Source organism: Somniosus microcephalus, unplaced genomic scaffold (genome assembly GCF_052327205.1).
Source record: "Somniosus microcephalus isolate GS21.2 unplaced genomic scaffold, FLI_Smic_1.0 scaffold13, whole genome shotgun sequence".
NCBI classification, from domain to species: domain Eukaryota; kingdom Metazoa; phylum Chordata; class Chondrichthyes; order Squaliformes; family Somniosidae; genus Somniosus; species Somniosus microcephalus.
The window spans coordinates 868,583-883,730 of record NW_028225200.1 but is presented as its reverse complement, the minus strand read 5'-3'; the positions used below and the strand labels follow the sequence as shown (position 1 = coordinate 883,730).

Below are 15,148 nucleotides of genomic sequence, written 5' to 3'. Positions count from 1 at the left end.
TGGAAAGAAAAGAAATTAGATCGAATGCAGGGCTGCGATCGGACAAAAGAAGTGAAAGAAACAAAAGAGCTAGACGAGATGGTAATAGGCTGAGATTAGGTGTAAAGTGTACTGGCAGGGCAAGAGATAGCTGCCAGGTGTGAGAGAGAAACAAAAGGAAAGCGGGGGGGGAAAGGAGTGGAAAAATTACAAGAAAAAATGTGTGATAGGGGCCGAGGTTATGATCTGAAATTGTTGAACTCGATATTGAGTCCGGAAGGCTGCAGAGTGCCGAATCGGAAGATGAGGTGCTGTCCCTCGAGTTTACGTTGAGCTTCCATGGAACAATACAAGAGCCCGAGGACGGTGAGGTCCGAGTGGGAATGGAGCGGTGAATTAAAATGACAGGCGACCGGAAGCTCGGGGTCACCCTTTTTTACAATTTCAATTTCAATTTTATTGGTCACATAACTAAATACAAGAAGTGTAATCTAGTCAGTGAAATGCTTTTTTCTTGATGAGCCGAGAGCACCAGGCAGCAAGAACACTTCGCTGCCTGGTACGCACGGAGCTCGCAAGGACGGCAGCCATCTTCATCGGCGCCATCACAAAAAAACACATCCCGACATATACACGCATACATACTTTAAATATAAATAAAGCAGACATAAAATAAATAAAAGACATAAAAAGACAGCACATAAAATGAACAAGCAATAATGTAAAAAAAGTAATTTCTACAGTAATTACATTGATATTTCTACCCAGGCTTCTAGAATAATCTCTGGTTACAGGGTGGCCGCACTGGGAGAGCATCGTGAGGAACTCACAACTTATAATTAAATAAATGTAATTAATTAATTAATTAAATAAATAAATAAAGTGCCCCCTCAGTCTTTCTCGATGTTTCCATCTTGGTCTCTCTTGATGTTTCCCCTCTCTCTCTCTCGATGTTTCCTCTGTCTTTCTCGATGTTTTCTCTCAGTTTTTCTTGATGTTTCCCCTCGGTTTCTTCCACACACCTGGCCTGCACATTACTCCTGGCTGTCCAACTTGGCGTCCTGGTAACCGGGTTCCTTACGGACTGAACGGAGGTGTTCCGCAAAGCGGTCACCCAATCTGCCTTTGGTCTCCCCAATGTAGAGGAGACCACATTGTGAGCAGCGAAAACAGTATACTAGATTGCAAGAAGTACAAGTAAATCGCTGTTTCACCTGGAACGGGTGTTTGGGGCCCTGGACAGTGGGAAGGGGGGAGGTATAAGGGCAGGTGTTACATCTCCTCCGCTTGCACGGGAAGGTGCCAGGCGAAGGGGAAGGGGTGCTGGGGGTGATAGAGGAGTGGACTAGGGTGTCTCGGAGGGAGCGGTCCCTACAGAATGCTGAAAGGGGAAGGGAGGGGAAGATACGTTTGGTGGTGGGATCACTTTGGAGGTAGCGGAAATGCCGGAGGATGATCCGTTGAATGTGGAGGCTGGTGGGGTGAAAGGTGAAGACAAGGGGAACACTTTACACCTAATCTCAGCCTATTACCATCTCGTCTAGCTCTTTTGTTTCTTTCACTTCTTTTGTCCGATCGCAACCCTGCCTTCGATCTAATTTCTTTTCTTTCCAGTTTTGAAGAAGGGTTCGACCCGAAACGTCAACTCAAATTTCTCTCCACGGATGTTGCTTGACCTGCTGAGTTTTTCCAGCATTTTCTGTTGTTATTGAGGAGTTCATAGAATGTTTTCGGGATAGTTTCTTAGAACAGCACGTTCTGGAGCCAACCAGAGAGCAGACTATACTAGACCTGGTATTGTGCAATGAGATAGGATTAATTAATGACTTCATAGTGAAGGTGCCCCTAGGTAGCAGCAATCATAATATGATTGAATTTTACATTCAGTTTGAGGGAGAGACGAGTGGGTCCAAGACTAGTATTTTAAACTTAAATAAGGGCAATTATGAGGGCATGAAAGCAGAGCGAGCTAAAGTGAACAGGCAAATTAGGTTAAGGGAGAGGTCAATAGAGTTGCAGTGGCAGACATTTAAGGGAATATTTCAGAATACACAGAATAGATACATTCCAACGAGAAAGAAAAATTCCAAGGGGAGGACCCACCATCCGTGGTTAACTAAGAAAGTTAAAGATAGTATCAGACTTAAAGAAAAAGTATATAATTGTGCAAAGATGGCTGGCAGGTCAGAAGATTGGACAGAATATAAAAAACAGCAAAGAATGACTAAAAGATTAATAAGGAGAGAAAAATGAGAGTACCAGAGAAAGCTAGCTAGAAATATAAACACAGATAGTAAGAGTTTCTATAGATATTTAAAAAAGAAAAGAGTTAACAAAGTGAGCGTTGGTCCTATAGAAAGTGAGTCTGGGGAATTAATAATGGAAAATAAGGAGATGGCAGTTGAATTGATCAGGTATTTTGCATCGGTCTTCACTATAGAGGATTCAAGTAACATCCCAGAAATAGCTGTAAATCAGGAAATGGAAGGGAGGGAGGAACTCAAGAAAATTACAATCACCAGGGAAGTGGTACTGAGCAAATTGTTGGAGCTGTGGGCTGACAAGTCCCCGGGTCCTGATGGACTTCATCCTAGGGTCTTAAAAGAAGTGGCTAGTGAGATAGTTGATGCATTGGTTTTAATTTTCCAAAATTCCCTAGATTCGGGGAAGGTTCCATTAGATTGGAAAATAGTGAATGTAACTCCTTTATTCAAAACGGGAGGGAGACAGAAAGCAGGAAACTACAGGCCAGTTAGCTTAACATCTGTCATCGGGAAGATGTTAGAAGCTATTATTAAAGACGTTATAGCAGGGCACTTGGAAAAGTTCAAGGTAATCAGGCAGAGTCAACATGTTTTTGTGAAAGGGAAATCATGTTTAACCAATTTATTGGCGTTCTTTGAGGAAGTAACATGTGCTGTGGATAAAGGGGAACCGGTGGATGTACTATACTTAGATTTCCAGAAGGCATTTGATAAGGTGCCACATCAAAGGTTATTGCGGAAAATAAAAGCTCATGGTGTAGGGAGTAACATGTTGGCATGGCTAGAAGATTGGCTAGCTAATAGGAAACAGAGAGTAGGCATAAATGGGTCATTTTCTGGTTGGCAAGATGTAATGAGTGGTATGCCACAGGGATCAGTGCTGGGGCCTCAACTTTTTACAATTTATATAAATGACTTGGATGAAGGGACCGAAGGCATGGTTGCTAAATTAGCTGATGACACAAAGATAGGTAGGAAAGTAAATTGTGAAGAGGACATAATGAGGCTACAAAGGGATATAGATCAGTTAAGTGAGTGGGCAAAGATCTGGCAAATGGAGCATAATGTGGGAAAATGTGAAGTTGTCCATTTTGGCAGGAAGAATAAAAAAGAAGCATATTATCTAAATGGTGAGAGATTGCAGAGCTCTGAGATGCAGAGGGATCTGGGTGTCCTAATGCATGAATCGCAAAAGGTTAGTATTCAGGTACAACAAGTAATCAGGAAAGCTAATAGAATGTTATTGTTTATTGCGAGGGAAACTGAATACAAAAGTAGGGAGGTTATGCTTCAGTTATACAGGGCATTGGTGAGACCACATCTGGAGCACTGTGTACAGTATTGGTCTCCTTATTTAAGGAAGGATGTAAATGCATTGGAAGCAGTTCAGAGAAGGTTTACTAGACTAATACCTGGAATGAGCGGGTTGTCTTATGAGGAAAGGTTGGACAGGCTAGGCTTGTATCCGCTGGAGTTTAGAAGAGTAAGAGGTGACTTGATTGAAACAGAAGATCCTGAGGGGTCTGGACAGGGTGGATGTGGAGAGGATGTTTCCTCTTGTGGGAGAATCTAGAACTAGGGGTCACTGTTTAAAAATAAGGGGTCGCCCATTAATGAGGAGAAATTTTTTCTTACAGAGGGTCGTGAGTATTTCAAACTCTCTTCCTCAGAGGGCGGTGGAAGCAGAGTCTTTGAATATTTTTAAGGCAGAGGTAGATAGATTCTTGATAATCAAGGGGGTGAAACATTATCGGGGGTAGGCGGGAATGTGGAGTAATCAGATCAGCCATGATCTTATTGAGTGGCGGAGCAGGCTCGAGGGGCCGAGTGGCCTACGCCTGCTCCTAATTCGTATGTTCGTATGTAACCTGTGCAGCAGCTGGGGCCTGAAAATCAGCTTCACTGCCCCTGGGCTGGGAAAGGGGGACATGAGGCAACATTCTCCCTCTTACCCCTTTCTACACTCCTTTTACAGGGTTTTAGAAGTGGAGCATTTACAGACAGGAAGCTCAGACCGAACATCACGTCAAGAACAGACAGAGTCGCTCGATTCATCAGGACCTGATTCAGTCGCTCCCCCAATCTGCTGGCACACCAGCGAGTTCACACTGATGAGAGACCTTTTAAATGTTGTGAGTGTGGGAAGAGCTTCAAAATATACAAGTACCTGAAGCAACAGCAGTGGCTACACACTGGGGAGAGCCCGTTCACCGGCCCCGTGTTCCAGAAGAGATTCACTCAGTCATCCGCTCCGATGATACACCAGCAAGATCACACTAGGGAGAGACCTTTAACCCGCTCCGTGTGTGGGAAGGGATTAATTGCACCCTCCGTGCTGCTGAGAGACCAGCTTGTCCACACCAATGAGAGACCGTTGACCTGCTCTGTGTTTTTGAAGCGATTCTCTCATTCTGGCACCCTCCTGAGACACCAGCTTGTTCACATTAAATGTTCTGACTGTGGGAAGAGATTTAAAACGTCCCAGGATCTGAAGAGACACCAGCTGGAGAGAGCAGGAGAGATTCTGTTCACCTGCTCCGTGTGTGGGAAGAGATTCACTCGGTCATCCCACCTCCTGACACACCAGCGAGTTCACACTGATGAGAGACTATTTAAATGTTCTGCCTGTGGGAAGAGCTTTAAAACCTCTGGGGATCTGAAGCAACATCAGCGAGTTCACTCCGATCAGAGACCATTTACATGTTCTGTCTGTGGGAAGAGCTTTAAAAGCTCCGGGAATCTGAACAGACACCAGCCTGTTCACACTGGGAAGAGGCCATTCACCTGCTCCGTGTGTGGGAAGGGATTCACTCACTCGTCCAACCTGCTGACACACCAGCTTGTTCACACTGATGAGAGACTATTTAAATGTTCTGACTGTGGGAAGAGCTTTAAAACCTCTGGGGATCTGAAGAAACACCAGCGATCTCACACTGGTGAGAAGACGTTCACCTGCTCCGTGTGTGGGAAGGGATTCACTCAGTCATCCAACCTGCTGACACACCAACGAGTTCACACTGATGAGAGACCATTTAAATGTTCTGACTGTGGGAAGAGCTTTAAAACCTCTGGGAATCTGAAGGTACACCAGTTGGTTCACACTGGGGTGTGGCCGTTCACCTGCTCCGTGTGTGGGAAGGGATTCACTCACTCATCCAACCTGCTGACACACCAGCTTGTTCACACTGATGAGAGACCATTTAAATGCTCTGACTGTGCTAAGAGCTTTAACAGCTCCGGGGAGCTTAAGAGACACCAGCGAGTTCACACCGGGGAGAGGCCGTTCACCTGCTCCGTGTGTGGGAAGGGATTCACTCGGTCATCCCACCTGCTGACACACCAGCTTGTTCACACTGATGAGAGACCATTTAAATGCCCTGACTGTGCAAAGAGCTTTAAAAGCTCCGGGGAGCTGACGAGACACCAGCGAGTTCACACTGTTCTGTAGCACAGGGCCCTGGAGACAGCTGGGGTGACATGAACATGGAATGGATGAATGTTTTATAAATTCTTGGACTGCTGTTTAATCTTTCAATCTGTTGTGCTGATGATTCCCTTCGATTGATTGTTGATGGTGTTACATAGAATGTACAGCACAGAAACAGGCCATTCGGCCCAACTGGTCCATGCCGGTGTTTATGCCCACACCCACCCTACTTCAATGAACCCAATCAACATCTCCTCCCATTCCTTTCTCCCTTGTGTGGCTTCCCCATAAATCCATCTGTGCTGTTCACCTCAACTACTCCCTGTGGTAGCGAGTTCCCCATTCTCACCATTCTCTGGGTAAAGACACTTCTCCTGAATTCATTACTGGATTTATTAGTGACTATTTTAAGTTTGTGGCCTCATAAATTAGATGAGATTCTGTTAAGCTGACCAGTATGTTGCTGTACTTTGTCTTTTTCTGATGAATTAAACATTACTGAGCCCTTGTACGCGTGTTATGGGATTAAGTTTTTTTTAATTCGTTCATGGGATGTGGGCGTCGCTGGCAAGGCCAGCATTTATTGCCCATGCCTAATTGCCCTTGAGAAGGTGGTGGTGAGCCACCTTCTTGAACCGCTGCTGTCCGTGTGGTGAAGGTACTCTCACAGTGCTGTCAGGGAGGGAGTTCCAGGACTTTGACCCAGCGCCGATGAAGGAATGGCAATATACTTCCAAGTTAGAATGGTGTTTGACTTGGAGTTGGTGGTCATAGAGTCATAGTTATACAGCACAGAAAGAGGCCCTTCGGCCCATCGTGTCTACACCGGCCATCAAGCCCTGTCTATTCTAATCCCATTTTCCAGCACTTTGTCCGTAGCCTTGTATGCTATGGCGGTTCAAGTGCTCATCTAAATGCTTCTTGAATGTTGTGAGGGCTCCTGCCTCTACCACCCTTTCAGGCAGTGAGTTCCAGATTCCAACCACCCTCTGGGGAAAAAAGTTTTTCCTCAAATCCCCTCTAAACCTCCTGCCCCTTACCTTGAAACTAATGGTTATTGACCCCTCTACTAAGGGGAAAGTTCCTTTCTATCTACCCTATCTATGCCCCTCAAAATTTTGTACACCTCAATCAGGTCCCCCCTCAGCCTTCTCTGCTCTAAGGAAAACAACCCCAGCCTGTCCAGTCTCTCTTCATAGCTGAAGCGCTCCAGCCCAGGTAACATCCTGGTGAATCTCCTCTGCACCCTCTCCAATGCAATCACATACTTCCTATAGTGTGGCGAGCAGAACTGCACAGTATTCCAGCTGTGGCCTAACTAGTGTTTTGTACAGCTCCATCATCACCTCCCTGCTCTTATATTCTATGCCTTGGCTAATGAAGGCAAGCATCCCATAAGCCTTTTTAACCACCCTTTCTGCCTGCCCTGCTGCCTTCAGGGATATATGTATTCTATCAGGTGTTCCCATGCGCTTGCTGTCCTTGTCCTTCCAGGTAGAAGAGGTCGTTGGTTTGGGAGGTGCTGCCGAAGAAGCCTTGGCGAGTTGCTGCTGTACATCTTGTAGATGGTACACACTGCAGCCACGGTACGCCAGTGGTGGAGGGAGTGAATGTTTAAGGTGGTGGATGGGATGCCAATCAAGCGGGCTGCTTTGTCTTGGGTGGTGTCGAGCTTCTTGAGTGTTGTTGGAGCTGCACTCATCCAGACAAGTGGAGAGTATTCCATCACACTCCTGACTTGTGCCTTGTAGATGGTGGAAAGGCTTTGGGGAGTCAGGAGGTGAGACACTCACCGCAGAATACCTAGCCTGTGACCTGCTCTTGTAACCACAGTATTTATGTGGCTGGTCCAGTTAAGTTTCTGGTCAATGGTGACCCCCAGGATGTTGATGGTGGGGGATTCGGTGATGGGAATGCCATTGAATGTCAAGGGGCGGTGATTAGACGCTCGCTTGTCGGAGATAGTCATTGCCTGGCCCTTGTGTAGTGCAAATGTTACCTGCCACTTATCAGCCCAAGCCTGAATGTCGTCCAGGTCTTGTTACATGCGGGCATGGACTGCTTCATTATCTGAGGAGTTGCGAATGGCACTGAACACTGTGCAGTCATCAACAAACATCCCTACTCCTGACCTTATGATGGAGGGAAAGCCATTGAAGAAGCAGCTGAAGATGGTTGGGCCGAGGACACTGCCCTGAGAAACTCCTGCAGCGATATCCTGGGGCTGTGATGATTGACCTCCAACCACCACAACCATCTTCCTTTGTGCTCGGTCTGACTCCAGCCAGTGGAGAGTTTCCCCCTGATTCATTAGCATTGAGGTAATAGTGAGAGTAATAGAAATATAGAAACATAGAAGATAGGAGCAGGAGTAGGTCATTCGGCCCCTCGAGCCTGCTCTGCCATTTAATGAGATCATGGCTGATCATCCAAATTCAGTACCCTGTCCCTGCCTTCTCCCCATATCCCTTGATCCCTTTAGCCTGAAGAAATATATCTAACTCCTTCTTGAATATATTTAATGAATTGGCCTCCACTGCCTTCTGTAGTAGAGAATTCCATAGGTTCACCACTCTGGCTGAAGAAATTCCTCTTCATCTCTGTCCTAAATGGCTTACCCCTTATCCTTAGACTGTGACCCCTGGTTCTGGACACCCCCGCCATCTGGAACATCCTTCCTGCATCTAGTCTGTCCAGTCCTGTTAGAATTTTATAAGTTTCATTGAGATCCCCTCTCATTCTTCTAAACTCCAGTGAGGATAAGCCCAATCGACCCAATCTCTCCTCATACATCATTCCTGCCATCCCAGGTATCAGCCTGGTGAATCATCGCTGCACTCCCTCCATGGCAAGAACATCCTTCCTCAGATAAGGTGACCAAAACTGCACACAATACTCAAGGTGTGGTCTCACCAAGGCCCTGTACAACTGCAGCAAGACATCCTTGTTCCTGTACTCGAGCCCTCTCACTACGAAGGCCAACATACCATTTGCCTTCTTAACCGCCTGCTGTACCTGCATGCTTACCTTCAGCGGCTGGTGCACAAGGACACCCAGGTCTCGTTGCACTTCCTCTTCTCCCAATCTATTGCCATTCAGATAATAATCTGCCTTCCTGTTTTTGCCACCAAAGTGGATAACCTCGCATTTATCCACATTATACTGCATCTGCCATGCATCTGCCCAATCACCCAACCTGTCCAAATCATGCTGGAGTTTCTCAGCATCCTCCTCACAGCACACACGCCCACCCAGCTTTGTGTCATCTGCAAACCTGGAGACATTACATCTAGTTCCCTCATCTAGATCATTAATATATATTGTGAATAGCTGGGGCCCAAGGACCGATCCCTGCGGTACCCCACTAGTCACTGCCTGCCACTCGGAAAAAGACCCATTTATTCCAACTCTCCCCATATCCCTTGATCCCTTTAATCCCATGGTAGTTTTCTAAGGGCCAATGAATTTTGTCCCGGATAATTGTCTCTAAAAGTTTTCCCACCACCGACGTTAGGCTGACTGGCCTGTAGTTGCCGGGTTTATCCCTCTCCCCTATTTTTAACAGGGCTGTAACATTTGCAATCTCCCTGTCCTCTGGCACCACCCCCATGTCCAAGGAGGATGGGAAGATTGTGGCCGGAGCCTCCGCAATTTTCACCCCTACTTCCCTCAGTAACTGAGGAGAAAGCTCATCCGGACCGGCGACTTTTCTACTTTGAGGACTGCCAACCTTTGAAGTCCCTCTTCTTTATCTATTTGTATCCTATCCAGTATCGCTCTGGCCTCCTCCTTTACTGCTACATTGGCAGCATCCTCTTCTCCAGTGAAGACAGATGCAAAGTTCTCATTTAGTTTTTAGTAATTCTCCAGTCCTCTGGCACCACCCCAGTTTCTAATGAGGATTTGGAAGGTTATGGCCAGTACCTCCGCAATTTCTTCCTTCACTTCCCTCAGCGTACTAGGATGCATCCCATCCAGTCCTGGTGACTTAGCTACTTTAAGTACAGCCAGCCTTTCTAGTACCTTGTCTTTATCAATTTTATCCCATCCAGTATCTCCTCTACGTCCTCCTTCACTATGTCTATGGCAGCATCTTCCTTGGTGAAGACAGATGCAAAGTACTCATTTCGTACCTCAGCCTTACCCTCTGCCTCCATGCATAGGTCTCCTTTTTGGTCCCTAATCAGCCCCACCCCTCCTCTTACTACCCATTTACTATTTATATGCCTATAGAAGACTTTTAGATTACCTTTTATGTTAGCTGCCATTCTATTCTCATGCTCTCTCTTTGCCCGTCGTATTTTCTTTTTCACTTCTCCTCTGAACTTTCTATATTTAGCCTGATTCTCAGATGTATTCTCGACCTGACATCTGTCATACGCGCTCTTTTTCTGCTTCATCTTACTCTCTATCTTTTTCGTCACCCAGGGAGCTCTGACTTTAGTTGCCCTACATTTCCCCTTATTGGGAATGTACCTCGACTGTACCTGAATTATTTCCTCTTTAAAGGCAGCCCATTGTTCCAATACAGGTAGACTATCCTTTATCCGAGAACCTCGGGACCAGCCGTGTTTCGGTTTTCGGAAAATTTCGGATTTCGGAAGGTATTTTATAAGACTGGGAAATTTGTCGGGGGTGGTGGTCGGCGGGGGGTCGGGGTCGGCGGGGCTGGGGGTCGGCGGGGGGGTCGGCGGGGGGTCGGGGGTGGGGGTCGGCGGGGGGGTCGGCGGGGGGTCGGGGGTGGGGGTCGGCGGGGGTCGGGGTCGTGCGCACGACTTACGCTGAACAAAAACACTTTCGGTTTTCAGAGGATTTCGGTTTTCGGAAGTGCAGATAAAGGATACACTATCCCTTATCCGAAAGGGTGGGGGTCGGCGGGGGGTCGGGGGGGGAGAAAAGAATATCGGACAGGCCGCTGCAGCTATCGAACGGGCCGCTGTATTGTTGGGTTCACTCTCCCGGTATACCTCCTTCACACTGCCCGGCTCGGCCTGCAATCTCCTACCCAGGAGGGAACTCAGTGACCCTCTGCCCTGCTCAGCATAAGTCATGCGCCACTCTGGTCATGTCGTGCGCACGACTTACGCTGAACGAAAAAACCTTCGGTTTTTAGAGGGTTTCGGTTTTCGGAAGTTCGGATAAAGGGTAGTCTACCTGTACAGTTTTTCCTGCCAATCTTTGATTCCAATTTACCCGGGCCAAATCCATTCTCATCCCACTGAAATTGGCCTTGCCCCACAGTGCAGTGGATGCGCTTTAGACTGCACTCTCCCCCCCGAGGTGTCGTCACCCTCACCGGGATTCAGCACTGAAAACCGGTTTGAGAGCGCCGCACTCCCGGAGGATTCCTGCACTGCCTTGCCTCCTCAAACCCTGCTGGGTGGCCACCCAGTTACAATTCCCACGAACTCTCTGTGGCTGCGGGGTGACCCCCTCCTGGAACGTGTGCTCCAGGAAACTCTCAGCCTCCCGTCTGCCCGGCAGTGACTCCAGCTGCTCCCCAAGCTCAGAGACCTTGAGCTCGAGTTCCAGCCATGGGAGGCGCTTCCTGCACACACGGTTCACCAGGACACGTGAGTTCCTGCATGGCACAGGAATTGCAGCCATTGGTCCCATCATTTGGCTTAAAATCTGTCTACTTAAGCTATAGATATATCAGATGTGAGGTTAGTGTCCCCTTACCCCTGTTTATTATTCAATCAGTGATTGTCTCTTTGCCAGGCCCACTGCCTGCGGCCCCACTCCCAGATTCCAGCACCAGCTCTGTGCTGACTGAGCTGCTCTCACCTGGGGACAGCGCGTCAAGAAGGAGTTAGATATATTTCTTAAGGCTAAGGAGATCAAGGGATATGGGGAGAAGACAGGGTACTGAATTTGGATGATCAGCCATGATGTCATTAAATGGCAGAGCAAGCTTGAGGGGCTGAATGACCTACTCCTGCTCCTATCTTCAATGTTACTGCTAATGAGAGGGAGGAACTGAAAGAAATCAGTATTTGTAGGGAAATGGTGTTAGGGAAATTGACGGGATTGAAGGACGATAAATCCCCAGAGCCTGATAATCGACATCCTAGGGTACTTAAGGAAGTAGCCCTAGAAATAGTAGATGCATTGCTGATCATCTTCCAAAATTCGATAGACTCTGGAACAGTACCCATGGATTGGAGGGTAGCTAATATTACCCCACTATTCAAAAAAGGTGGTAGAGTGAAAACGGGGAATTATAGACCGGTGAGCCTGACATCGGTAGTGGGGAAAATGCTAGAGTCCATTATAAAAGATGTAATAGCAGAGCACTTGGAAAACAGTGACAGGATCGGACAAAGTCAACATGGATTTACAAAAGGTAAATCAAGCTTGACTAATCTACTGGAATTTTTTGAGGATGTAACTGGTAGAATAGATAAGGGAGAACCAGTGGATGTGGTATATTTGGACTTTCAGAAGGCTTTCGATAAGGTACCGTATAAGAGATTAGCGTGTAAAGTTAAGGCACTTGGGATTGGGGGCAAGGTACTGATTTGGATAGAGAACTGGTTAGCAGGCAGGAAGCAAAGAGTTGGAATAAATGGGTCTTTTTCCGAGTGGCAGGCAGTGAGTTCAACTTTGCTGGCAAGCCTATTATGTGGCACTTGTCGAACGCCTTTTGGAAATCCATGTACACCACGTTAACCACATAGCCCTCATCAACCCTCTCTGTTACCTCATCAAAAACTTAATCAGAATCAGAGTGGCTGGGCCCGGCGGACGTGCGGCCAGGGCCCTGTCACCAGGAAACCCAGGGTACAGCACGTCCCCCATCCGAGCCGCCCTTACCATGTTTCTTCAGCCGGTTCCACCGAGTCCGACTCGGGACAAAGGACAGGAGCCAGGCTCCCAGAATGGCCCGCGGCCCCGGGGAGCATGCGCACTCTCAGCGGGGAAATCAGCACGTTGGATAGTGCAATTTCTGGAGCACGGGGAATTGTGGGTGCTGCGCCAGCCCTTAGTCAGCGGCTGTCGGGAAGAGTTTTATTGCAGGCTGACGGAATTTAGGTCCCTGGTCGCCTGTGTAGGTCTTTTTGTTGCTTCATTGTTGAGGATGTAACTAGTAAAATGAATAAGGGAGAACCAGTGAATGTGGTGTATTTGGACTTTCAGAAGGCTTTCGATAAGGTCCCGCATAAGAGATTAGTGTGTAAAGTTAAGGCACATGGGATTGGGGGCAAGGTATTGGCTTGGATAGAGAACTGGTTGGCAGACAGAAAACAAAGAGTTGGAATAAACGAGTCTTTTTCCGAGTGGCAGGCAGTGACTAGTGGGGTACCACAGGGATCGGTCCTTGGACCCCAGCTATTCACAAAATATATATTAATGATCTAGACAAGGGAACTAGATGTAATATCTCCAAATTTGCAGATGACACAAATCTGGGTGGGCATGTGTGCTGTGAGGAGGATGCTGAGAAACTACAGGATGAATTGGACAGGTTGGGTGATTGGGCAGAAGCATGGCAGATGCAATATAATGTGGATAAATGTGAGGTTATCCACTTTGGTGGCAAAAACAGGAAGGCAGATTATTATCTGAATGGCAATAGATTGGGAGAAGGGGAAGTGCAACGTGACCTGGGTGTCCTTGTGCAGCAGTCGCTGAAGGTAAGCATGCAGGTGCAGCAGGCGGTTAAGAAGGCAAGTGGTATGTTGGCCTTCGTAGCGAGAGGGTTTGAGTACAGGAACAAGGATGTCTTGCTGCAGTTGTACAGGGCCTTGGTGAGACCACATCTTGAGTATTGTGTGCAGTTTTGGTCGCCTTATCTGAGGAAGGATGTTCTTGCCATGGAAGGAGTTCAACGAAGATTCACCAGGCTGATACCTGGGATGGCAGGAATGACGTATGGGGAGAGATTGGGACGATTGGTCTTGTACTCGCTGGAGTTTAGAAGAATGAGAGGGGATCTCATTGAAACTTATAAAATTCTGACAGGACGGGACAGACTAGATGCAGGAAGGATGTTCCCGATTGTCGGGGATTCCAGAACCAGGGGTTACAGTCTAAGGATACGGGGTAAGCCATTTAGGACAGAAATGAGGAGGAATTTCTTCACCCAGAGAGTGGTGAACCTGTGGAATTCTCTACCACAGGAGGCAGTGGAGGCCAAGACATTAACTATATTCAAGAAGGAGTTGGATATATTTCTTAAAGCTAAAGGCATCAAGGGGTATGGGGAGAAAGCAGGGACCGGGTACTGAATTTGGATAATCAGCCATGATCGCATTGAATGGCGGAGCAGGCTTGAGGGGCCGAATAGCCTACTCCTGCTCCTATCTTCTATGTTTCTATGTTTGTATGTTTCTATGTTTCAGTTTGAGCTGGAGTGGAGATGGAGGAGAAGCTGCTGGGTTTAACCCCCAGTACTTCTGAGCCCAGGAGGACCCAAAAATTTCCCATGTGAGACTGTCAAGGGAGGTGGATTCTAGGGGAGATTCGGTTGTTACACAGGCACTGTCCGTACAATGTAAAAGAGTATTGTTTTAGTAACAAGTATTTCTCTACAGGCTTTTAATCCAGTTTACATCTACAGATTTGTTTTAATTCATTCTTGGGATGTGGGCGTCGCTAGCAAGAGCAGCAAATATTGCCAATCCCCAGTTTCCCGTTGAGAAGGGGGTGGTGAGTCACCTTCTTGAACTGCTGCAGTCCGTGTGGTGAAGGTATTCCCACAATGTTGTTCGGTAAGGAGTTCCAGGATTATGACCCAGCAACGATGAATATATCTAAGTCAGGATGGTGTGTGACTTGGCGGGGAATTCACCGAGTCATCCAACCTGCTGAATCACCAGCGAGTTCACACTGATGAGAGACCTTTTAACTGCTCGGACTGTGGGAAGTGCTTTAAAAGTTCCAGGGAACTGACATGCCATCAATGTGTTCACACTGACGAGAGACCATTCAGGTGCTCTCACTGCGGGACTGGGTTTAGGCAGTCATCTGACCTCACTGTACACCTGCGCACTCACACTGGGGAGAGGCCATTCACCTGCCCTGAGTGTGGGAAGGTATTCACTCAGTCATCCCACCTGCTGAGACACCAGCGCACTCACACTGGGGAGAGGCCGTTCACCTGCTCCGTGTGTGAGGAGGGATTCACTCAGTCATCCAACCTGCTGAGACACCAGCGAGTTCACAAGTGACCGCAGGGGTTGGATTCTGCTGTTATTGCTGCTGTTAATCACATCCAGGACTGAACCATGTTCATTCTGACAGTTGGGGTTTGTTTCTGCTGATGTAAATAACTCCTGTAACTGGGCTGGAATTTAATATTCTGGATAGATGTCAAATAAACCAGCTTTGTTTAAAACACATTGTTGCAGATTTTCTTCCTTCCCGCCTGAGTGTTTAGCATCACCTGGCTGGAGCTCAGAAAGGACAATCTGGGGGAGGATCGTACGGCGGGAACAGAACTTCAGCCTGGACACAGTCCTTCAGGGCCACACTG

General features: G+C 47.4%; 1 protein-coding gene and 1 pseudogene across 1 annotated transcript in view; both read left to right on the top strand.

Annotated features, from left to right (window-relative positions):
• The window catches only part of LOC147083942 (uncharacterized), a 44,394-nt gene extending 38,703 nt beyond the window's left edge, over window positions 1-5,691 (top strand). The window contains exon 4 of the mRNA XM_085980016.1: window positions 4,342-5,691. Coding sequence (XP_085836142.1) covers window positions 4,342-5,691 — 1,350 coding nt within the window. The remainder of the gene's footprint in view (window positions 1-4,341) is intronic.
• LOC147083941 (uncharacterized) overlaps window positions 1-14,897 on the top strand; it is a 186,133-nt pseudogene extending 171,236 nt beyond the window's left edge.
• Window positions 14,898-15,148: the final 251 nt, after the last annotated feature.